Below are 24,565 nucleotides of genomic sequence, written 5' to 3' on the forward strand. Positions count from 1 at the left end.
CTGAGCGCAGAGATTCCATGCGGAAATGACGGACCTTGACAAACTTGTTTAGAAGTTTGAGTTCTAGTATGGGTCTTCCCTTTCCGTCCTTCTTTGGTACGACGAAAAGATTCGAATAGAAACCCTGAAACCTCTCGCTTTCTGGGACGGGGACAATGACGCCATAGTGACGCAATGCGTCTATGGCCCAGGAGAAAGCCTTTGCCCTTGCCTCTGAAGAGGGAGGACGGTAGGGAAAGAAGCAAGAAGGGGGTCGCGTAGCAAAGTCGACCTTGTATCCGGACGACACCAGATCTCTGACCCACTTGTCGGAGACGAGGGAGAGCCACACCTGACAAAAGAGAAGTAGGCGGCCACCTACCTGTCGGTGTCGACCGGATAGCGCTTGTAGTCAGCGTGAGGAAAATCGTTGGAACCTAGGACCTTTAAGTCTCGACTGTTTGGGTCGGGACTTCAAATGCTGGTTAGGTCTGTATGAGACCTGAGCTCCTCCATCCCTTCATGGAGAACGTCCTGAACCGGACGAAGTAGTGGTAGCGGCCCAATCTAGAGTGGAGCGAAAGGGACGGAAACGGATTTGTTTCCGAAAGGGACGCCTAAGTCTCTATTGGGGAAGGAATTTACTCTTTCCTACCATAGCATCGGAAATAAGCTGATACAGCTTTTCTCCAAATAAGCGACTGCTTTGATAAGGAAGGGAGGTGAGAGACTTTTGATGCAGAGTCCGCCTTCCACTCTGAGCCATAATGTCCTTCTGATAGTGATGGCATTGGCTGCTGACTGAGCAGCACAACTGGCCGCATCCAAGGATGCATGTACCAGGTAATCGCCTGCCCAGGAAATTTGGTTGGCAAGGTGCGCCGCCTCTGGAGGAAGGTTACTGCTCCGAAGTGAAGTAGCTAAGGTCTCTGGCAAAGGATGGATAAAGAGCCGAACCTGAGGCTTCAAAGACAGAGCAAGCCAAACTTTCTGATGGTCCGTGAGATTTTTGATGGATGAGCCATCCAGCAGGGACAAGAGAGTTTTGGAGCTAGGCAGGATACAGGGGGATCTACCGCCGGACATTCAGACCAATATTTTTTCAGATCAGATGAGAAAGGATACTTTGCTTCAAGAGGCCTTTGTCCTGTGAAGTGTTTATCTGAGCGTTCTATGTGCCTATTATCTATGGCTCTAAATTCAGGATGAATAGCAAATGCCTTAATAGAGCGTTAAGTCCTCTTAAAGGACACGGTTTGATCCGGAGCAGAGCCGGAATCTTCCTCAACCTTTAAAGCCTGGTTGACAGCCTCAATTAGCAAATCCACTGTTTTCTGAAAATCTGGCAAATCCGGATCTAAGGAACCATCAGATTCAAACTCAGCTTCTCGTTTGCTACTGAACTCTGCAGAGGGAGAGCGAGAAGCGGAGCTCTCAGGCGACAAGACACGTGTCTGCTCAGGAGACATGCTACGGATACGTTTTCTAGGTGCCTGACTGCTTCTAGAGTGCTTTCGGCCCCTGCTAACCGACTGCTCCCAGCTTGGAGAGGATCCATCTACATCAGTCCTGCAAACGCTACGGTCCCCCGAAGGATCACAGAGGGATTCAATCGCTTTGGCCAGCGAAGCCATGGATAAAGACAGTGACGAAGCCCACTCAGGGGGACTAGGTACACTGGCTCGGTGGCGGTGGAGGGCTCCTGAGTGCAGTTGGGGTCACAGTCACTACAGAGCGGTGAACTCTGAGCCTTAGGAAACACTGCCTGGCAGGAGGAGCATGAAGTAAAAAATATAGCCAGTCTTGTTAGACTTTTTAGATGCCTTAGGCTGGGATATTATGTACCCTTCAATGTGGCCCTATAATAATAGGGGCTGCCGAGAAGGGATACTGCTGAGAAAAGGTGTTACAGCAGGAGGAGGATGTATAATGCAGGGCTCCCTTTCCCAGGTCTGTGTCCCCACTCCTCCTGCGTTTCTCCAACTGTGTGGCCTCTGCGCTGAGAACACTTGCTGCCGGCCCTGATGGCAGTTAGTGTGTCCTGAGGCGGTCTGGGGTGAGAAAGATGGCCCCTGAGATTTGAGAAGCGCTTGTCGTGCTGTGCGAGAGGCACCAGCACCGGAGCCTCCACACCGCATGGGTGGAGATCGGGGTTGCGGCCTAGTACAGGGCCAAAGCCAGGGACTAAATTTGAGGTGCCGTCCGGCGCCAATGCAGAAAAGGGGCTGAATACATCCCCTCCCCGGAGTCAAAATGGGTCCCCCTTAACTAACGCCGCCACTTATCCGGAGAACCTGACGGGTGGCAGGTAAGGCAGATTGCTGCAGGTCCTCCTGTGCTGCTGCTGGTTTGGACGGTGCAGGGATAGGGGGGGAATACCCTCAATCCACTATCCCTTTCGAAGGGAGGTGGAGAGGGACCGTCCGCCTCCTTGTACCATCCGCTTTACTAGTGGTGGTGCAGTGAGGGCTCCTCGGACGCCAAAGGAGGGGCCACTGAACATCCAAGGGGTTAAATCTCCTAGGATGGGACAGGGCCAGTTGTCCGGCATTAGGCCTGGCTGCAGAAGAGGATACGTGGAGGCGATACTCCATATGCTCGTCCGTTAGGGGTGTGGGGAGATCAGTGCCGTAGAAAGGATCTGTCACCCCCCAAAAAAAATCAGCACAGGCATGGCATCCCACGTTGCAAGAGGATATGGAGACGCGGCACTCCCTGAGCTCGCCTGTTGATGGTTCGGGGAGATCTGAACTTTGAAAGGATCCGTCGTCCCTTCATTCCACTTGGAAAAATGTAAAAATGGGTAAAATTGTAAAATAATAACGAGCTTTTGGTCTGAAGATCAGACCCATGTGCCTCCTATGGACACTAAGCAAGAACTGGTTCTCTGGGAGCCAGCAGGAGGGTGTATACTGTGCAGGAGGAGCGATCTTTTTTGTGTTAACTTAGTGTCAGCATACACCCACGGGCTGTGTCCCCCAATGAGGCGAAGGAGAAATTGCTTTTGCTGGTACTGTAAAAAGCATTAAAAAAAAAAAAAGCTTAAAAAAAAAGCTGCATGTGAACACAGCCTAAAGGATATGTCCAACAAAACGAGTGTGTCAGTGTTTGTCAGTTATCTCAAGTGTATGTGGGGCATAAGTCTTGCAAAAATCCGCTTCCAGCACCTCAGGTCGCACTTTACGTTTCTTTAAGCCATGATAGAGGGTTGCCGTGCTTGGATGACATTTTAAGGTGTCATAATGTCTCAATGGATGTCAAGCTGACACCCATGGAAACCGTACAGTACAGCGCTGTATAGACATACACACAAGTCCCCGATTAAATCAAATAAAGGCATTTATTTTTTAGACCTGTATTATTTGCTGACATTCATTGCGCCAAATTCTTCAAAATGATAAAAATGCTCTCTATTTCTGTTTTATAGCTTTTTTTAATGACTTTAGAACAAAAAAAAATTCGGAAAGACTTTAAGAAATGGAACGTTTTTCTTTAAAAAATAAAATAGCAACATTGTAGTAAAAGTAAAAATGTTATTTCATTAATCTGTCTAAAACATGTGGATAAGCAAAGTTGTCTGGAAAATTAAAAAAAAAAATTGATCAAAAATTAAGAAAGTAATAGGCGCATACCAAAGCCACTCAAAAAGAGCAAATTATTCCAGAAAAATGGATAAACAACAATGATGAATCGGGGGCCACAGTACATATGGCTGAGACCTGATGACAGCTTCCATGGGGGTGGGTGAACCAGCGCTTGCTACAGTAAATAGGACACCACGGCATGCTCCATTACACCGCCAGTGTATTGACACGATGGCCAGACGAGAGGCCTCAATAGCAGTATTTACATATCTATGCTATTCTCATGCATTCGCAGAACAGTGGGATGTTGGAAATCTGTGATCCTAATTACCAGTGACACCCTATAGTCTACGATATGCACACAGCAATGCCGCTGTCTGGACGAGTCCTGCATCCGCTATGCATTAAATGGGCGGCTTCACTGTGCAATCGCGCCTAGATGACAAGCGCCATGCCTTCTATAAATGAACGCAGAGAGTCCAGGCCATTAAATTACCGTATTTTTCGGACTACAAGATGCACTTTTCCTCAAAAAATATGGGAGGAAAATGGGGGGTGCATCTTATAGTCCTAACGCAGGCTTACCGGGGGGTTGCGGCAGTGGTGTAGCAATGTCCCTTCCTCAGGGTACCGGCGGCGGCAGAAGTGTGGCGGTGCTGAAGGTCGGCGCGTGCGCAGATTGAGATCTCAGCTCATCTCTCGCGCTCCATTTTCCTGACGCTATGGGCTTGAGATCTCGGTGGCTCTCTGCTTCAGGAAAATAGCCACCGGAGGCCACGCGTGCGCAGATTGAGATCTCAGCGGCCATTTTCCTGAACCCAAGGCCCCCCCCCCCCCCCCCCCCCCCCCAAATCTCAATCTGCGCATGCGCGGCCTCAGGAAAATGGCTGCCGAGAAACCAATGATGCACTCGACTCTGCTCATGGTGGACAACAGGCCGCAGCATCGAGACATTTCTGCCGCCGGCATCCTGAGGAAGGGACCCTGCTCCATGCAACACACTCGGCTCTGACTCACCGGCGACTCCAGACCCGCAGAATAGCACAGCTGGGATACCCCAGGACTGCAGCATTGCCCCCCACTTCTGCCACCACCGGCTTCCTGAGGAAGGGACCATGCCTCCTGTAACCCCGCTCTCCCACCACCGACCCTCAGGTAACATAGTAACATAGTAACATAGTTAGTAAGGCCGAAAAAAGACATTTGTCCATCCAGTTCAGTCTATATTCCATCATAATAAATACCCAGATCTACGTCCTTCTACAGAACCTAATAATTGTATGATACAATATTGTTCTGCTCCAGGAAGACATCCAGGCCTCTCTTGAACCCCTCGACTGAGTTCGCCATCACCACCTCCTCAGGCAAGCAATTCCAGATTCTCACTGCCCTAACAGTAAAGAATCCTCTTCTATGTTGGTGGAAAAACCTTCTCTCCTCCAGACGCAAAGAATGCCCCCTTGTGCCCGTCACCTTCCTTGGTATAAACAGATCCTCAGCGAGATATTTGTATTGTCCCCTTATATACTTATACATGGTTATTAGATCGCCCCTCAGTCGTCTTTTTTCTAGACTAAATAATCCTAATTTCGCTAATCTATCTGGGTATTGTAGTTCTCCCATCCCCTTTATTAATTTTGTTGCCCTCCTTTGTACTCTCTCTAGTTCCATTATATCCTTCCTGAGCACCGGTGCCCAAAACTGGACACAGTACTCCATGTGCGGTCTAACTAGGGATTTGTACAGAGGCAGTATAATGCTCTCATCATGTGTATCCAGACCTCTTTTAATGCACCCCATGATCCTGTTTGCCTTGGCAGCTGCTGCCTGGCACTGGCTGCTCCAGGTAAGTTTATCATTAACTAGGATCCCCAAGTCCTTCTCCCTGTCAGATTTACCCAGTGGTTTCCCGTTCAGTGTGTAATGGTGATATTGATTCCTTCTTCCCATGTGTATAACCTTACATTTATCATTGTTAAACCTCATCTGCCACCTTTCAGCCCAAGTTTCCAACTTATCCAGATCCATCTGTAGCAGAATACTATCTTCTCTTGTATTAACTGCTTTACATAGTTTTGTATCATTTGTAAGATAACTTAAATTAGGACAATAAGACAGGCCCCCCATTTTATAAAAAAAAAAATCTTTTTTTTTTTGCCATTTTCCACCCCAAAATTTGGGGTGCGTCTTATGGTCTGAAAAATACGGTATACGCATTCTTGTGGGCAGAAGTATAAATTTCCTAACTGCAGGAATAATTACAAGCAAGAAAAAAAAATTAAAGTCAATCGTAGATCTTCCCTTTATGTAAAAAGGGAGAGAGCCGTCAATCAAGCAGAGCCGCATATACACCGGCAAGAAGGACAGCCCACTGGACACTTCTCCCTGCGTCTGGCTCGTATTAAAACCATGGGCTCAATTAATTGAGGCATCATGGCCAAAACTCTGGTGTATAACACCTTGAAATGCAGAAACATTTTTGGGCAACTTTTTGACTTTTATGCCTGTCCTCTGCCAAAGAAGTCAGAGCTGGAGTCAGACAAGAAGTGGTGAAGCCAAAAGATGGAGCAAATCGCGCTAAAAAGAGTCTGCCAGTCCCAGGCAGAAGTTACCCTTCTTGTGAAGAAACATAGCAGTTTCTTTGGCGCAGTATGCCAACGTATATCAGTCACGAGGTAGCCAGAAACTCTTTAGCCTCCGTCCGACAACAGTTGCAATAGCGTGTATGTCGGGAGCAGTGATGAGCGAGAGTACTCGTTACTTGGGTTTCCCAGAGCACGCTCGGGTGATCTCCGAGTATTTGTGACTGCTCGGAGATTTAGTTTTCATCACCTCATCTGCATGATTTACGGCTGCTAGACAGGCTGAATACATGAGGGGATTCCTTAACAACCAGGCAACCCACACATGTACTCAGGCTGTCCAGCAGCCGCAAATCATGCAGCTGAGGCGATGAAAACTAAATGTCCAAGCACTACAAAATACTCGGAGACCACCTGAGCGTGCTATAGGAAACCCAAGTAACGAGTATACTCGCTCATCACTAGTCGGGAGCCTTCATGATGTACACATTTTCTGTACCTGGTCCTGAGGGCAGCCACTGTGCCTGAGCTGCTGTTTGCAGCATTTACAGATGCGCTTTACCGCTGCCAAATGGACCACAGGAAATGACAGTTCGCGGTTGATTATTGTTGTCTATGGGAAAAAGGTTATGGACATGCCTTGTGACCTATGCAGAAGTCAATGCACCGGTAGAGGGAGGAGATGGAGCTGTGACCATAACTTCATTCTAAGGGATCACGCTTCTCCTCGTTTAGTGACATGACAAAGTAAGGAGGCCTAGAGGCCATGCAATGCTCTGCTGGGAAATTCAATATGCAATTTGCAACATTTTAATGCAACATTTTAGAAAAGGTGCCGGGAACGGTCAGAGAGGCCCGTCATGAGCACAGCAGTACCTGGCTCTGCCCTCAAAAGGTCCGAGAAGTACGGTGGCGTAGAAGCGTAATGCCGAGGAGATTGTGAGGATGACGCAGGGATGTGCCATCCACATGGAGCAAGAAGGAGGACGGCATCACAAGAGGAGGGGAGGTGCCGGACCAAGACCTGCGCCACCCCTCGGACCGGAGCGCCCCGCAGGTGAGTATAATAAAAGATATTTGTATTCTCTTACAGGTCGGGTACAGTATTATGGAATTATGTATATCAGCCCTGAAAGGTGGTGGCCTTACTTATCGGCCAAAACTATTAACAGGTTCGCTTTAATTGTTAACAGTTCTTGTGGGGAGTGACATGACAATGTAAGGAGACTTTTAGGCTGTGGAATGCTCCTCTGGAAAATTAAATATGCAAATTGTCTTCACAGAAGAAGAGGATTTGACCTCCAGTGACACTTACTGGAAGTAGAAATCCTGAGTGTCATAACACCTAACAAGACAACAGACAGCCCAAAGATTGGGCACTATTAGATGTCTACATCTTCCACAACCAAAAAAGTGATAAAAGTGTACCAATCACAAAATCCCCTTTGCTTCTGAGCACTCAAATCTCAAAATGACTGCAAAAAGAATATAAACCCCAAATTTAAAATAAAAAAAAATGAAATGCAGTCAGTGACTACACAAAAACAGTAAAAAATAAAATAAAAAAAAACAAAAACTAAAAATTGCTTATATTCCAAAATAAAATAAATTCAGAGGGAGGGTATGATGTCAAGGTTACAGAATGTCATTTCTCATTTTAAAAAAAAAAAAAAGCCGGAGATGAAAAGAGAACGTTAACTCTAATAAAGAAAATAATAAAGAAAAATGAGACGTATCGGGTTAAAGCAGCTTGATGTTGTTTTTTCGCAAGTTGCGGTGGGAAAGCAACAGTGGAGAAAATAATTACGCTGTGCAAATAAAGCGTAGAAGATGTGGATTCCTGACCAGTGGCCGTCCTGCACGGGGCTAGAGGCGAACGCGTTACTTCTGCTTTATTTATATTCAGTGCATTGGCTCATTGATTCTGCACATCTTCCCAACGCTGGTACATATTTTAAACAATAAAGGAAAGCTTAAAGCAAAATTTCCTTCCGGCAGCCTGGCCAAGCACGTAATGTCTGTACCGAGGGCCATATTGCGGAGCCGCTGATGAGATGCGTGATGAGCGTCTTCGCGATGCCTCTTTGAAAATTGGAAAGCGCCTGCAAATCTTCACATATTTAAACGCCATCGACCTTATGTAAATGAAAAGGAAAGCTCGGCATTATGGGAAGCGGCGGACGCCCCGCTGGCTTCCTAATTCTAAATATTAATATGGTCACCAACTGAATCAAGGGCAGCGTTCTGGTCCATGACCAAATACCTGGGAGGAAATGCTCAAGGAATTAGTCAGTGCAAAGTAGCACACAAGAAAAGTAAAGAAAGAACAGACAGGATACTTTTAAAGGGGTTCTACTTTATTTTTTAGAAATAGCGCCACTGTAAATGGGCAGCGGCATAATTTGCAGGCGCCAACGTAAAACTTCTAAAAAGGACGCCCCCCTCATATAGGCCTGGGTGCGACTTATGGACCCAAGAGTTATAGCCTTGTTAAGGGGCTAGATTTGGTATTGCAACTCAACATCATTAAAGGGGCGCTACATCAACGGCCAGTGAGCACTTTACACGTGTCCCACTCCAATTACCCCCCTTCTTGCTACGTACCATGCTATGACGTCATGTAGCGGGTGCCAATGTCCATGTATGGCGCAGGGTCAGGCGTGCAGGTTCAGGTGCGCAGGCTCAGGTGCACAAGCTCATGCGCCCAGGCTCAGGTGCGGAGGCGTGCAGGTTCGGGTGTGCAGGCTCATGCGCGCAGGCTCATGTGCCGAGCCCGCTTCACACAGAGCATGCGCTGGCTAAGTTAACCCTGCTGTTCTGTTGGTCAAAAATGACCGACTTTGAACTTCAATATTCTTTAAAATATTCAAGATGCGGCTCTGAAACCCGTGGCCGACCGACCCATCCTCATTTAAGTCAATCAACCACAAGTTTCAGAACCGCATCTTGAACACCCCAAAAATACCAAAGTTCAAAATAGGTCTCCCCAGACCGAACAGAACAGCAGGGTTAAACAACCAGCAACCAAACTGAGTCTGACCTGAATAACCAAGCTTACCAGGTAATTTTTACCGCACATGGACGATGGAAAAAAATAAAAATAAATGGCGGAATTATGTTTATTTTTTTTTATTATTTCACCCTACTCAGATTCTTTTTTCCTACATTTTTCAAAATTATACGGTGTCGTTCAAAACTACTCGTGCCGCAAAAGACAAGCCCAAACATGACAGTTGATAGAAAAATAAAATTATTACAGCTCTTGGAATAACAGCGGATAAAAGAAAATGAAAGAACATTAGCTGCGGCAGTGACGTATGCATCTTACTCCTGCAGAAGGTGGATCAAGACTGGAGTACACAAAGTCAGTCTTGACTTATTCCCACCTGTGTGCCATCTTTGTTTGGCCTACACATTCATGTTATTTATCATGCTTTTTGGCAATTATTTATTCAGAAACGAGTAAGTGTCAATAGTAATGTAGAGAACGATGCTTTGGCATTGCGGGTGGTCAAGTGTTGCCCTTCCCCCAAAAATTAGATGGCATTTTTAATTCACACACTGCTCCTGCCCAATCCCATCTCAACTAAAATAAAAACATAAAACAAGATATTAAAAAAAAAAAAAAAAAAAAAAAAAAAATTATATAAATATATATATATATATATATATATATATATATATATATATATATATATATATATATATATAGTAATTAAAGAAAAAACGAAAAATATCACATTAAAAATACAAATAAACACCACCAATAAAAAAAATAAAATTAAATTAAATAATAATATAACAATAAATTTGCAATGCACATCCAATATCCATCCACAGACACCTTTGTATATCCCCAAACACACGTGCGGGCGCGCACACTTCATGACTGTCGCTTTCTAAGAAGGTTAGTTTTAGGTTTCTATTCAGCCATCAGGCCTCCTTAAACACACACAAAGCCATTAGTCTGGGCACATACGCAATTTATGCCATAAGTCATGATCTTCAAACTCAATCCAAACAGCAATGCTAATAAAAAAAAAAAGCGCTACAGAAATGCAAAAGGCACTGAGCTGTGCAAATGTAAATGACAAGCCTGCCAAGCCATTAAAACTAATGGCCTGCACTGGCCAAGCGGCTCTGGGTGAATTCACATGCAAATTTGTATGCAAAATGTTCAAGCACTTTCCGGGGCATGATATACCATTAACTGTAAGGCACTTTTTTTTTTGTTTACATTTTTTGGGGGGCCAAGATACTTTTACCACACAAAATAATGCAGAAAAAGAAGTGGTGTACCTTCTATTAAACCGTTCTCGGTGAGAACTCTTAAGAGGGCGAGGTACTTCTGGGTGGTTGGAACCGTAAAGAATCCTTTCTGGTCTCTGAGTCAGTGAGGAAGATGAAGAGAAAAAAAAAAAAAAAAATGATGAGAAAATGAATACAGACAAAATATAAAAGCCACATTAAAGCCGAGGTAGAACCTAAAAGTTAAAGGTATTGTTCACTTTTAAAATAAAAAAATTAAAATTTATTGACACCCAAGCGGTTCGCCACTCCTGTAGGTGTGCAATGATAAACATCCGGCAGGGGCATCACTTGAGAATTGCAGTCAGTTTCTTTTCAACAGTGCACAACCCCCTTAACGAGTAACCAATTTATTTTAACATATTTAACTATCCTATAGGCATTGCAAAGATGATTTTTTGTAATATACAGTAGTTCATTACCTTACCTTTAATGCCCAGTTTATGCTCCTTTAGAAGCTGCTTTGAACTACTGCTTGGAAATATTAGTACACCATATTAAAACAAAGTACAGGACTTTCCGTCTTAGCATTGTGTAGGGAGTAAAGAGCATCTCCAAACATTGCAAAGATGATTTTTTTTTTTAACTTACAGTAGTTCATTACCTTACTTTTAATGCCCAGTTTATGCTGCTTTAGAAGTTGCTTTTAACTGCTACTTGGAAGTATCAGTACACCATATTAAAACAAAGCACAGAATTTTCTGTCTTTGTACTGTGTGGGAAGTAAAGGGGCTTCCAGAACGCCCCCTAACCCCAACTAATATAAAGATTAAAGGGATAGTGTTTTAAGATTGGAAGTTTTTCCCCCATCCATAGGATAGGGCACAACATCCTGACTGCTGAGGGTCCGACCCCCGCTGATCCAGATAACAGGGGATCTGAAGAGCCTGTGTGAAGGGAGTAGCGGTCGATCCTTCACTCTATTCATTCCTTTAGGAGTGGCAAAGACCATCCTAGCGCTGCGAGCAGCTATCTCCAGCATCCTCATTAAAAATAACTAGAGCAGCAGTCATCAACTACATTCACACTCAGGATTGGTGGGGTCCCAGTGATGGTGAAATTATCTCCTATATTATGGATAAGGGATAACTTCCAAACTTGATAGTACTCCTTTAATGTTCAAGTGAAAATGCAATTTCTGTAAAACGTCAAAAGTTTTGATATTCAGTGATGTTAGAATCCCCACTGAAATGAAGAAGCACTGCGCCCCTCCAGCTATGATCGGTTCTGCTCCTTGTAGGGCTGAGCGGAGCATGTACAATTTTTATCAGGGGTCTCAAACACACAGCCACTCGAATGGTGTCATGGGGTCCGCAGGCACGTGAGCTCCAGTAAGGATGGGATCCAAAGCTATCTAAAGGAGGGGGGTTGTTATTGGTTATTGGGGTTGACTTATTTGAAACTGAATGTATTCTGAAAGGATTGTATCCTGCTATGTTTATTTTTCCGGGGGTGAAGAAGAAGAACTGGCGAAACGCGCATCGGGGTGGGTTGCGTACTAGGACGCGGGCACCTCACAGGTAATATACCGATACATATTTGCTATGTTGATATTTAGGCATCATGCAGGTAGTGGATTATACACATGAATAGGTTACCTTGGCTTGTTTGTCACTTAGGCTTATGCCAGTGGATTTAACTATAGTGCGGTAAAGAGAGGTTCTATATGTGTTCTGTAACACACCATGTTGTGCATATACACTTTTTTTGCCTGTTATTTATCAATATAGCAGTTGTGATTTGTGCTTTACTCCTAGTGGCCTCTAGTTGTGGTTTGAGGTACCTAGGTATTTGTGATACATGTTTAATGTTGGTTTATTATAATAAAATTTGTTAGATTTTACATTCCTTGTGCCATTAGTTTATTTATCTTGCTGGTACTGTGGTTTGATTATTGTTACGGAATGTGACCAAGCCTTTTGCTTAGGTCATTTGGATTAATATGTATAACATGGGGACAATGCTGCAACATGGGGACCAGGATAGAGGGGGGACGGACATTGCAGCAACATGGGTACCAGGATAGAGGGGGGACGGACATTGCAGCAACATGGGGACCAGGATAGAGGGGGGACGGACATTGCAGCAACATGGGGACCAGGATAGAGGGAGGACGGACATTGCTGCAACATGGGGACCAGGATAGAGGGGGGACGGACATTGCAGCAACATGGGGACCAGGATAGAGGGAGGACGGACATTGCTGCAACATGGGGACCAGGATAGAGGGGGGACAGACATTGCAGCAACATGGGGACAATGCTGCAACATGGGGACCAGGATAGAGGGGGGACGGACATAGCAGCAACATGGGGACATTGCTGCAACATGGGAACCAGGATAGAGGGGGGACAGACATTGCAGCAACATGGGGACAATGCTGCAACATGGGGACCAGGATAGAGGGGGACGGACATTGCAGCAACATGGGAACAATGCTGCAACATGGGGACCAGGATAGAGGGGGGACGGACATTGCAGCAACATGGGGACCAGGATAGAGGGGGGACGGACATTGCAGCAACATGGGGACCAGGATAGAGGGAGGACGGACATTGCTGCAACATGGGGACCAGGATAGAGGGGGGACGGACATTGCAGCAACATGGGGACCAGGATAGAGGGAGGACGGACATTGCTGCAACATGGGGACCAGGATAGAGGGGGGACAGACATTGCAGCAACATGGGGACAATGCTGCAACATGGGGACCAGGATAGAGGGGGGACGGACATAGCAGCAACATGGGGACATTGCTGCAACATGGGAACCAGGATAGAGGGGGGACAGACATTGCAGCAACATGGGGACAATGCTGCAACATGGGGACCAGGATAGAGGGGGACGGACATTGCAGCAACATGGGAACCAGGATAGAGGGGGGACGGTCATTGCTGCAACATGGAGGACCAGGATAGAGGGGGGACGGACATTGCTGCAACATGGGGACCAGGATAGAGGGGGACGGACAATGCTGCAACATGGGGATCAGGATAGAGGGGGGACAGACATTGCAGCAACATGGGGACCAGGATAGAGGGGGACGGACATTGCTGCAAAATGGGGACCAGGATAGAGGGTGGACGGACATTGCTGCAACATGGGGACCAGGATAGAGGGGGATGGACACTGCTGCAACATGAGGACCAGGATAGAGGGGGGACGGACATTGTTGCAACATGGGGACCAGGATAGAGAGGGGACAGACATTGCTACAACATGGGGACCAGGATAGAGGGGGGACGGACATTGCTGCAACATGGGGACCAAGATAGAGGGGGGACAGACATTGCTGCAACATGGGGACCAGGATAGAGGGGGGACAGACATTGCTGCAACATGAGGACCAGGATAGAGGGGGGACGGACATTGCTGCGACATGGGGACCAGGATAGAGAGGGGACGGACATTGCTGCAACATGGGGACCAGGATAGAGTGGACGGACATTGCTGCAACATGGGGACCAGGATAGAGGGGGGACAGACATTGCTACAACATGAAGACCAGGATAGAGAGGGGACGGACATTGCTGCAACATGGGGACCAGGATAGAGGGGGGACAGACATTGCTGCAACATGAGGACCAGGATAGAGGGGGGACGGACATTGCTGCAACATGGCGACCAGGATAGAGGGGGGACAGACATTGCTGCAACATGAGGACCAGGATAGAGGGGAGACGGACATTGCTGCAACATGGGGACCAGGATAGAGGGGGGACAGACATTGCTGCAACATGGGGACCAGGATAGAGGGGGGACGGACATTGCTGCAACATGGGGACCAGTATAGAGAGGAGACGGACATTGCTGCAACATGGGGACCAGGATAGAGGGGGGACAGACATTGCTGCAACATGAGGACCAGGATAGAGGGGGGACAGACATTGCTGCAACATGGGGACCAGGATAGAGTGGACGGACATTGCTGCAACATGGGGACCAGGATAGAGGGGGGACAGACATTGCTACAACATGAAGACCAAGATAGAGAGGGGACGGACATTGCTGCAACATGGGGACCAGGATAGAGGGGGGACAGACATTGCTGCAACATGAGGACCAGGATAGAGGGGGGACGGACATTGCTGCAACATGAAGACCAGAATAGAGGGGGGACGGACATTGCTGCAACATGGCGACCAGGATAGAGAGGGGACGGACATTGCTGCAACATGAGGACCAGGATAGAGGGGGGACGGACATTGCTGCAACATGGGGACCAGGATAGAGAGGGGACGGACATTGCTGCAACATGGGGACCAGGATAGAGAGGGGACGGACATTGCTGCAACATGGGGACCAGGATAGAGGGGGGACAGACATTGCTGCAACATGGGGACCAGGATAGAGGGGGACGGACATTGCTGCAACATGGGGACAATGCTGCAACATGAGGACCAGGATAGAGAGGGGACGGACATTGCTGCAACCTGGGGACCAGGATAGAGAGGGGACAAACATTGCTGCAACATGGGGACCAGGATACAGGGGGACAGACATTGCTACAACATGGAGACCAGGATAGAGAAGGGACGGACATTGCTGCAACTTGAAGAGCAGGATAGAGGGGGGACAGACATTGCTGCAACATGGGGACCAGGATAGAGAGGGGACAGACATTGCTGCAACATGGGGACCAGGATAGAGGGGGACGGACATTGCTGCAACATGGGGACCAGGATAGAGGGGGGACAGACATTGCTACAACATGAAGACCAAGATAGAGAGGGGACGGACATTGCTGCAACATGGGGACCAGGATAGAGGGGGGACAGACATTGCTGCAACATGAGGACCAGGATAGAGGGGGGACGGACATTGCTGCAACATGAAGACCAGAATAGAGGGGGGACGGACATTGCTGCAACATGGCGACCAGGATAGAGAGGGGACGGACATTGCTGCAACATGAGGACCAGGATAGAGGGGGGACGGACATTGCTGCAACATGGGGACCAGGATAGAGAGGGGACGGACATTGCTGCAACATGGGGACCAGGATAGAGAGGGGACGGACATTGCTGCAACATGGGGACCAGGATAGAGGGGGGACAGACATTGCTGCAACATGGGGACCAGGATAGAGGGGGACGGACATTGCTGCAACATGGGGACAATGCTGCAACATGAGGACCAGGATAGAGAGGGGACGGACATTGCTGCAACCTGGGGACCAGGATAGAGAGGGGACAAACATTGCTGCAACATGGGGACCAGGATACAGGGGGACAGACATTGCTACAACATGGAGACCAGGATAGAGAAGGGACGGACATTGCTGCAACTTGAAGAGCAGGATAGAGGGGGGACAGACATTGCTGCAACATGGGGACCAGGATAGAGAGGGGACAGACATTGCTGCAACATGGGGACCAGGATAGAGGGGGACGGACATTGCTGCAACATGGGGACCAGGATAGAGGGGGGACGGAAATTGCTGCAACATGGGGACCAGGATAGAGGGGGACGGACATTGCTGCAACATGGGGACAATGCTGCAACATGGGGACCAGGATAGAGGGGGGTCAGACATTGGTGCAACATGGGGACCAGGATAGAGAGGGAAGGACATTGCTGCAACATGGGGACCAGGATAGAGGGGGGACAGACATTGCTGCAACATGGGAACCAGGATAGAGGGGGACGGACACTGCTGCAACATGGGCACCAGGATGGGGGAGGAGGGGAGGACATTGTAGCAACATGGGACCAGGATTGTGGGAGACATGACTTGTGGGGGAAATGACTGGTGGGGGACATTACAGCAACATGGGTACCAGTATGGTGGAGGAGGGGAGGACATTGCTGCAACATGGGGACCAGGATGGGTGGATGACATTACTGCAACATGGGGACCAGGATGGGAGGGACATAATAAGATGTTAGCCAGAATTAATATGTGCTAATTGCAAGACAATATTATTACATGGAGCCAATTGGGGGGGAAAAGGAGAAAGGAAAAAAAGACAATTGTAAAAATGTAATTATAAAAAAACACAAAAATAGGCTAAAATATTTTGTCAATAAAAATGCTGTTTTATGTACAAATTAAAACAAAAAAGTGCACATTTATTATTGCTGCATCCGTATTTACCCAAGCTATAAAACTGTGCCATAAACTACACAATTAATGCCATTTCAAACAATAACACGCCAAAAATGTTCAAAAAGGTGTACAGTAAAATAAATGGGATCACTAAAACGGTCATCTCATCCTGCAAAAAATGTGGACAGTCAAAATAACTTTTTTCTACATGGATTTCAGACCCCTCGTTTATATAGTGTTTTTTAAGTTCATACAGTGCCTCTCCTAAGAAAAGCAGAGTGCCAATCCCAGTCAAAGAGGCGCAGCACTCAGCGGAGCACTCCTATAGCATCCTGTACAGCAAATGGTCACGTCAGTCGGATGTCAAAGATAAAAATATTTGGTATATCAAAACAATTGTTTCAAAAATTACATTTAAAAATGGACCTCGGCCTAATATACCGTATATACTCGAGTATAACCCGAGATTTTCAGCCCAAATTTTTGGGCTGAAAGTGCCCCTCTCGGCTTATACTCGAGTCACGGTGGGCGGCAGGGTCGGCGGGTGAGGGGGAGAGGGCGCTGAGGCATACTCATTTAGTCCCGGCGATCCTGGCGCTCCCCCTGCCGTCTCACGGTCTTCGGGTGCTGCAGCTCTTCCCCCTCTTCAGCGGTCACTTGGGACCGCTCATTAGAAAATTGAATATGGACTCCACTCCCATAGGGGTGGAGCCGCATATTCATTTCTCAAATCAGCGGTAACGGTGACCGCTGATAGAGGAAGAGGCAGCGGCACCGAAGACCAGCTGTCCGGGGGAAGAAGCGGGACGCCGGGAGCAGGTAAGTATTACATATTCACCTGTCTAGTGTGCGCGGCGCCCTCTGCCTGATCAGTCAGTGCAGAGAGACGCCGGGACAAGACGCCGGGAGCTGCAAGCAAGAGGTGAGTATGGCATTTTTTTTTATTGCAGCAGCAGCAATGGCACAGCTTTCTATGGTACATCAATGGGGCAATAATGAACAGTGCAGAGCACTATATGGCACAGCTATGGGGCAATAAAGAACGGTGCAGAGCACTATATGGCACAGGTATGGGGCAGTAATGAACGGTGCAGAGCACTATATGGCACAGCTATGGGGCAATAATGAACGGTGCAGAGCACTATATGGCACAGCTATGGGGCAATAATGAACGGTGCAGAGCACTATATGGCACAGCTATGGGGCAATAATGAACGGTGCAGAGCACTATATGGCACAGCTATGGGGCAATAATGAACGGTGCAGAGCACTATATGGCACAGCTATGGGGCAATAAAGAACGGTGCAGAGCACTATATGGCACAGCTATGGGGCAATAATGAACGGTGCAGAGCACTATATGGCACAGCTATGGGGCAATAATGAACGGTGCAGAGCACTATATGGCACAGCTATGGGGCAATAAAGAACGGTGCAGAGCACTATATGGCACAGCTATGGGGCAATAATGAACGGTGCAGAGCACTATATGGCACAGCTATGGGGCAATAATGAACGGTGCAGAGCACTATATGGCACAGCTATGGGGCAATAATGAACGGTGCAGAGCACTATATGGCACAGCTATGGGGCAATAATGAACGGTGCAGAGCACTATATGGCACAGCTATGGGGCAATAATGAACGGTGCAGAGCACTATATGGCACAGCTATGGGGCAATAATGAACGGTGCAGAGCACTATATGGCACAGCTATGGGGCAATAATGAACGGTGCAGAGCACTATATGGCACAGCTATGGGGCAATAATGAACGGTGCAGAGCACTATATGGCACAGCTATGGGGCAATAATGAACGGTGCAGAGCATTGTATATGGGGCACAGCTTTATATGGAGCATCTATGGGGCAATATTGAACTGTGTGGAGCATTATATGGGGCTCCTGATTCAATATGGATATTCAAAAACACTTAACCTACTGATGTCTCAATTAATTTTACTCTTATTGGTATCTATTTTTATTTTTGACATTAACCGGTAGCTGCTCCATTTTCCACCCTAAGCTTATACTCGAGTCAATAAGTTTTCCCAGTTTTTTGTGGCAAAATTAGGGGGGTCGGCTTATACTCGGGTCGGCTTATACTCGAGTATATACGGTATATATTTTAGAGATTACCGTATTTTCTGGTGTATAAGACGACTGGGCGTATAAGACGACCCCCAACTTTTCCATATAAAATATGGAATTTGGGATATGCCCGCCGTATAAGACGGGGGTCATCTTATACGCCCAGTCATCTTATACGGCGTGTGGTTCCCAGGGTCTGGAGGAGAGGAGACTCTCCTTCAGGCCCTGGGATCCATATTCATGTAAAAAATAAAGAATAAAAATAAAAAACATGGATATACTCACCCTCGGACGGCCCGTGGCTCACAGTGCTGCTAGCGTCTCCCTCCGTTCCAAAGGAATGCAGTGAGTGAAGGACCTTCGATGACGTCGTGGTCACATGAGCGGTCAGGTGACCGGTCACATGAGCGGTCAGGTGACCGGTCACCTGACCGCGACGTCATCGAAGGTCCTTCACTCACTGCATTCCTTAGGAACAGAGGGAGACGCTAGCAGCGCTGTGAGCCAGGGGCCGTCCGAGGGTGAGTATATCCATGTTTTTTATTTTTATTCTTTATTTTTTACATGAATATGGATCCCAGGGCCTGAAGGAGAGTCTCCTCTCCTCCAGACCCTGGGAACCACACGCCGACATGCAGGATCGCTCCCTGCACACACCGTACCCGGCGTATAAGACGACCCCTAACTTTTGGGACAATTTTTAGGGGTCAAAAAGTCGTCTTATACGCCGGAAAATACGGTAATAATGGCAAATTCCCTCCATATCTGCCAAACTATGACAAATGATAAAATGCCGTCTGCAGCGGCCATCTCAGCTTACCGAATAGGGTTTTAGTGCTCAAATCAGACCTACACATTAAGCATAAAACGCCCTCTAGTGGCAGCTGAGTGCAGTCAGAATTTAATCATTTAGATGTCTACGCAGTGGAGCTTTGTTTAAAGGGAATGTCACCCTCCCAGGACGTTTTTAAGCTATTAATGGGAATACAGGTGACAGAATGGTTAAACAAGTCATAACTGTATGCCCATATCGTCGGTGCGGTTGTTGAGAAAACATCTTAATTCTTTATGCTTATTTCTTCCAAGCTATGGGGCGTGCAGAGTCTGAAAGAAATCTGTGTCCCGTCTTCATTTGCGCAACACTCCAGCTCCTGCCTACTTACATCTCTCTTTTCACCTTTAATGCCTCCTGTGCATTATTTTCTTCACAGCAGATCGCCAGTAGCGTCATGTACATGCCAAAAGTAAAAAGGTCTTCATATTTGGTTTTTAATTGCAAGGCCTTCGGCAAATCCTGAAATAAGAGGCAGATATTTTACCCTCAAAATCATTCAAACTATCGAATCAGATAGAATAGCTTCCTCTACAGATGTAACATTATTACAATGGTTGAAGTATAGTCAAATATGAAGTGAAGCATATTTCAAATAAATTCATTTCCGATAGTGATAATGAACTATGAATTCTCAATGGTCTGTAATTTGCCATCCACTCTTTCTTAAGTGGGTGATTAATCCTTATCGGCATTCTGCCAGCACTATAGGTACTGAGATGGCCCAACCATTGTCCAGTAGTTTGCCTGCTCTGGACTAAAGTCCACCTTTGTATAATTTCTGTATGCATTAGAGAAGAGGTGTAAAACAAAGACTCGCCCACACTTCCTGTAGAGAGAGAAACAAAAACGCCCCTATGTCCTACAAAGAAGAGAGCCAACGACCCGCCATTCCCCACTACCAATAGAGAGCCAACGACCCGCCATTCCCCACTACCAATAGAGAGCCAACGACCCGCCATTCCCCACTACCAATAGAGAGCCAACGACCCGCCATTCCCCACTACCAATAGAGAGCCAACGACCCGCCATTCCCCACTACCAATAGAGAGCCAACGACCCGCCATTCCCCACTACCAATAGAGAGCCAACGACCCGCCATTCCCCACTACCAATAGAGAGCCAACGACCCGCCCTTCCCCACTACCAATAGAGAGCCAACGACCCGCCCTTCCCCACTACCAATAGAGAGCCAACGACCCGCCCTTCCCCACTACCAATAGAGAGCCAACGACCCGCCCTTCTCCACTACCAATAGAGAGCCAACGACCCGCCCTTCCCCACTACCAATAGAGAGCCAACGACCCGCCCTTCCCCACTACCAATAGAGAGCCAACGACCCGCCCTTCCCCACTACCAATAGAGAGCCAACGACCCGCCCTTCCCCACTACCAATAGAGCCAACGACCCGCCATTCCCCACTACCAATAGAGAGCCAACGACCCGCCATTCCCCACTACCAATAGAGAGCCAACGACCCGCCATTCCCCACTACCAATAGAGAGCCAACGACCCGCCCTTCCCCACTACCAATAGAGAGCCAACGACCCGCCCTTCCCCGCTACCAATAGAGAGCCAACGACCCAACCTCCCCCGCTACCAATAGAGAGCCAACAACCCGCCCTCCCCCACTACCAATAGAGAGCCAACGACCCGCCCTTCCCCACTACCAATAGAGAGCCAACGACCCAACCTCCCCCGCTACCAATAGAGAGCCAACAACCCGCCCTCCCCGACAACTAATAAAGCCAACAACCCGCCCTTCCCCACTACCAATAGAGAGCCAACGACCCGCCCTTCCCCACTACCAATAGAGAGCCAACGACCCGCCATTCCCCACTACCAATAGAGAGCCAACGACCCGCCATTCCCCACTACCAATAGAGAGCCAACGACCCGCCCTTCCCCACTACCAATAGAGAGCCAACGACCCGCCCTTCCCCACTACCAATAGAGAGCCAACGACCCGCCCTTCCCCACTACCAATAGAGAGCCAACGACCCGCCCTTCTCCACTACCAATAGAGAGCCAACGACCCGCCCTTCCCCACTACCAATAGAGAGCCAACGACCCGCCCTTCCCCACTACCAATAGAGAGCCAACGACCCGCCCTTCCCCACTACCAATAGAGAGCCAACGACCCGCCCTTCCCCACTACCAATAGAGCCAACGACCCGCCATTCCCCACTACCAATAGAGAGCCAACGACCCGCCATTCCCCACTACCAATAGAGAGCCAACGACCCGCCATTCCCCACTACCAATAGAGAGCCAACGACCCGCCATTCCCCACTACCAATAGAGAGCCAACGACCCGCCCTTCCCCACTACCAATAGAGAGCCAACGACCCGCCCTTCCCCGCTACCAATAGAGAGCCAACGACCCAACCTCCCCCGCTACCAATAGAGAGCCAACAACCCGCCCTCCCCCACTACCAATAGAGAGCCAACGACCCGCCCTTCCCCACTACCAATAGAGAGCCAACGACCCAACCTCCCCCGCTACCAATAGAGAGCCAACAACCCGCCCTCCCCGACAACTAATAAAGCCAACAACCCGCCCTTCCCCACTACCAATAGAGAGCCAACGACCCGCCCTTCCCCACTACCAATAGAGAGCCAACGACCCGCCCTTCCCCACTACCAATAGAGAGCCAACAACCCGCCCTCCCCCATAACCAATAGAGCCAACGACCTGCCCTTCCCCACTACCAAGAGTAGAAAGCCAACGACCCGCCCTCCCCCACTACGAAGAAAGCCAACAACCAGCCCTCCCCCACTACCAATAGAGAGCCAATGACCTGCCCTCCCCCACTACCAATAGATCCAACGACCTGCCCTTCCCAACTACCAATAGAGAGCCAAAGACCTGCCCTTCCCCACTACCAATAGAAAGCCAAGGACCCGCCCTTCCCCACTACCAATAGAGCGCCAACGACCCGCCCTTCCCCACTACCAATAGAGCGCCAAAGACCCGCCCTTCCCCACTACCAATAGAGAGCCAACGACCTGCCCTTCCCCACTACCAAGAGTTGAGAGCCAACAATTAGAACAGTAGAGAAAATGAACAAGAGGTGGCGACAAATATGCGCAGGTTGCCTCATTTCTATGGTAGGTCCAGAAAAAGTGCATCCACCGCTTGTATTCTCCAATTGGATGTCTAGGTGCAGCACCAGCGCAGACCAGTGTCAGGGAGATCCCATTCCGCAGACCCGTGGTACCCACATCGCAGAGCTCCATTCAATCTCCAGTAGTCATGGGCTTCAGTTATGAAGACTGATAAGAATCCCAGCAATCATGAGAACTATGCCAAATTGTCTGATTGCATTGATCAGACATTTTTGGCGCAGGATGGTTCTACGCAGTTGCATTTCATTTCTGTCTTTTGCCCATTAGATGTCATTATGGTTGAGATCTGCAAATTTCAGTGCAGAAAAATAGTAAACTGCATATGGCATTATCAAACATACAAAATAAAACAAAAATAGGAAGGGAAAAAAACAGGGAGGATGATACATGTCTGACTACGAGCTGTTTAAACACAAAACACAATTACCGAGTACGGTGCACGATAAGCGTGCATGAAAAGGTTAGTTAAAATGTCGCGGGCACAAAACGGAACGTTCCTCTAAACACCGCCTGTCGAGGACTAAACCTTTAAATTATCTCAGGCTTCAAATACTATGTTATCCGTAATGTTGTCACAACCAAGTAATCTTAAAGTGGATTTCCAGAGATACAAAAATACACCCCCGCCGCAATCATCTTCTTGCCATGGGTAAGGCATGAAAAATCGCTCAGAACAAGAAATTGCCCCCAAATGTCTGATGATATCCCACAAATTGTAGGCGCTCTCGAGAAATGACTCTGAAGTGCAGCTGGATGTCTAGTGGCGGATAGTATGAATGCCTTTATCTTGCAAAATGCTGAGCCTCCGACGGGAAAATGGAATTTCAATCCCAGCATTAAAAAAATGCCGCAATTTGACTTGCAAATCGCCGGAAACGCATATCTGTTGCTTGACAATATAGATAGAAATGACGAGAGCTGCGGCTCTGAGCGGGGACGCGGCACGGATGACAAGTCCTATCGGACCCGAGTGTTCAGCACGGGCTCGTGTCGGCATTAACCCCTCCGCTGCCAAACACTGCCAAGCATTATCTTCTTATACTTCGTATTTCTCCATTTCAAACCAATTTTTTTTTTTTTACATACAAAAAACAAGTCTGGGCTGTTTAAATTATTATAAAATGTCATGTACAGCGTTCGGATGTCCAAATTCCTTGCATAGATTGTACCAAAATTAAAATTTAACTTAAAAAAAAAAAAACTTGACAAGTTAAAGAGGCGTTGGACAACGCCTTCTTGATCAAAATCTTTGGCCCGCATAAAATAATCAAGTCTATACTCCCCTCCCGTTCCTGTGGTGTGGCCACTCGCGGTCCAGGGAGTCCCTCCCGTGAGGTTGTTGTGACACGTGACGCCGGCGCCCAATCAGAGCTGGCATCACTGGCCCCGCCTTCGGACAAATTGAACAGGAAGAGGAAGTCCGGGCGGGCTGCAGCTGATCTCTCACTTCCTCTTCCTGCTCAATTCGACAGGAAGCGGGAACAGCTACGCCAGCTCTGATTGGGCACAAGCGGCACAACAACTGAATGGGAGCACCGAGAGAGTGAGTGCCGACACCGTGAGATGGACGTTCACACGGGAGGTGAGTATAGGCATTAAGAGAGGGGCATGAGAACAAGTTGTCCAAGTAGTGGACACCTTCTTTAAGAGAAGTTTTGATAGGTCGAGAGGTTTTTGGTAAAACAGAGCTTCCTAAACTATTTTTTACTGGGGTCTCATCAGACAGACCCAAGTGATGTCTGGACGCATATGTTGTGGATGTCCACATAAAAGCTTGATTAATTTAGGTCATGTTCACACAGTGCGTTTTTTACTGCGGAACCGCAGCGGTTTTGCCGCTGCGGTTCCGCAGCTGTTTTCCATGCAGGGTACATAACAATGTAACCCTATGGAAAACAGTCACTGCTGTGCACATGATCCGTAATTTCGTTTAAAAAGCCGCGCAGAATAGCTGCGGCAAAAAAGAAGGAGCATGTCACTTCTTTTTCCTGAACCGCAGCGGTTCTGCACCC

The 24,565-nt window shown here is 47.8% G+C and overlaps 1 protein-coding gene across 1 annotated transcript in view; it reads right to left on the reverse strand.

Annotated features, from left to right (window-relative positions):
- The window catches only part of LRPPRC (leucine rich pentatricopeptide repeat containing), a 179,083-nt gene that overhangs the window by 84,007 nt on the left and 70,511 nt on the right, over nucleotides 1-24,565 (reverse strand). The window contains exons 21-22 of the mRNA XM_069768609.1: nucleotides 19,756-19,886; nucleotides 10,445-10,530 (exon numbers count right to left, since the gene is read on the reverse strand). Coding sequence (XP_069624710.1) covers nucleotides 10,445-10,530; nucleotides 19,756-19,886 — 217 coding nt within the window. The remainder of the gene's footprint in view (nucleotides 1-10,444; nucleotides 10,531-19,755; nucleotides 19,887-24,565) is intronic.

The sequence above is a fragment of the Ranitomeya imitator genome, chromosome 5 (assembly GCF_032444005.1).
Source record: "Ranitomeya imitator isolate aRanImi1 chromosome 5, aRanImi1.pri, whole genome shotgun sequence".
NCBI lineage: Eukaryota > Metazoa > Chordata > Amphibia > Anura > Dendrobatidae > Ranitomeya > Ranitomeya imitator.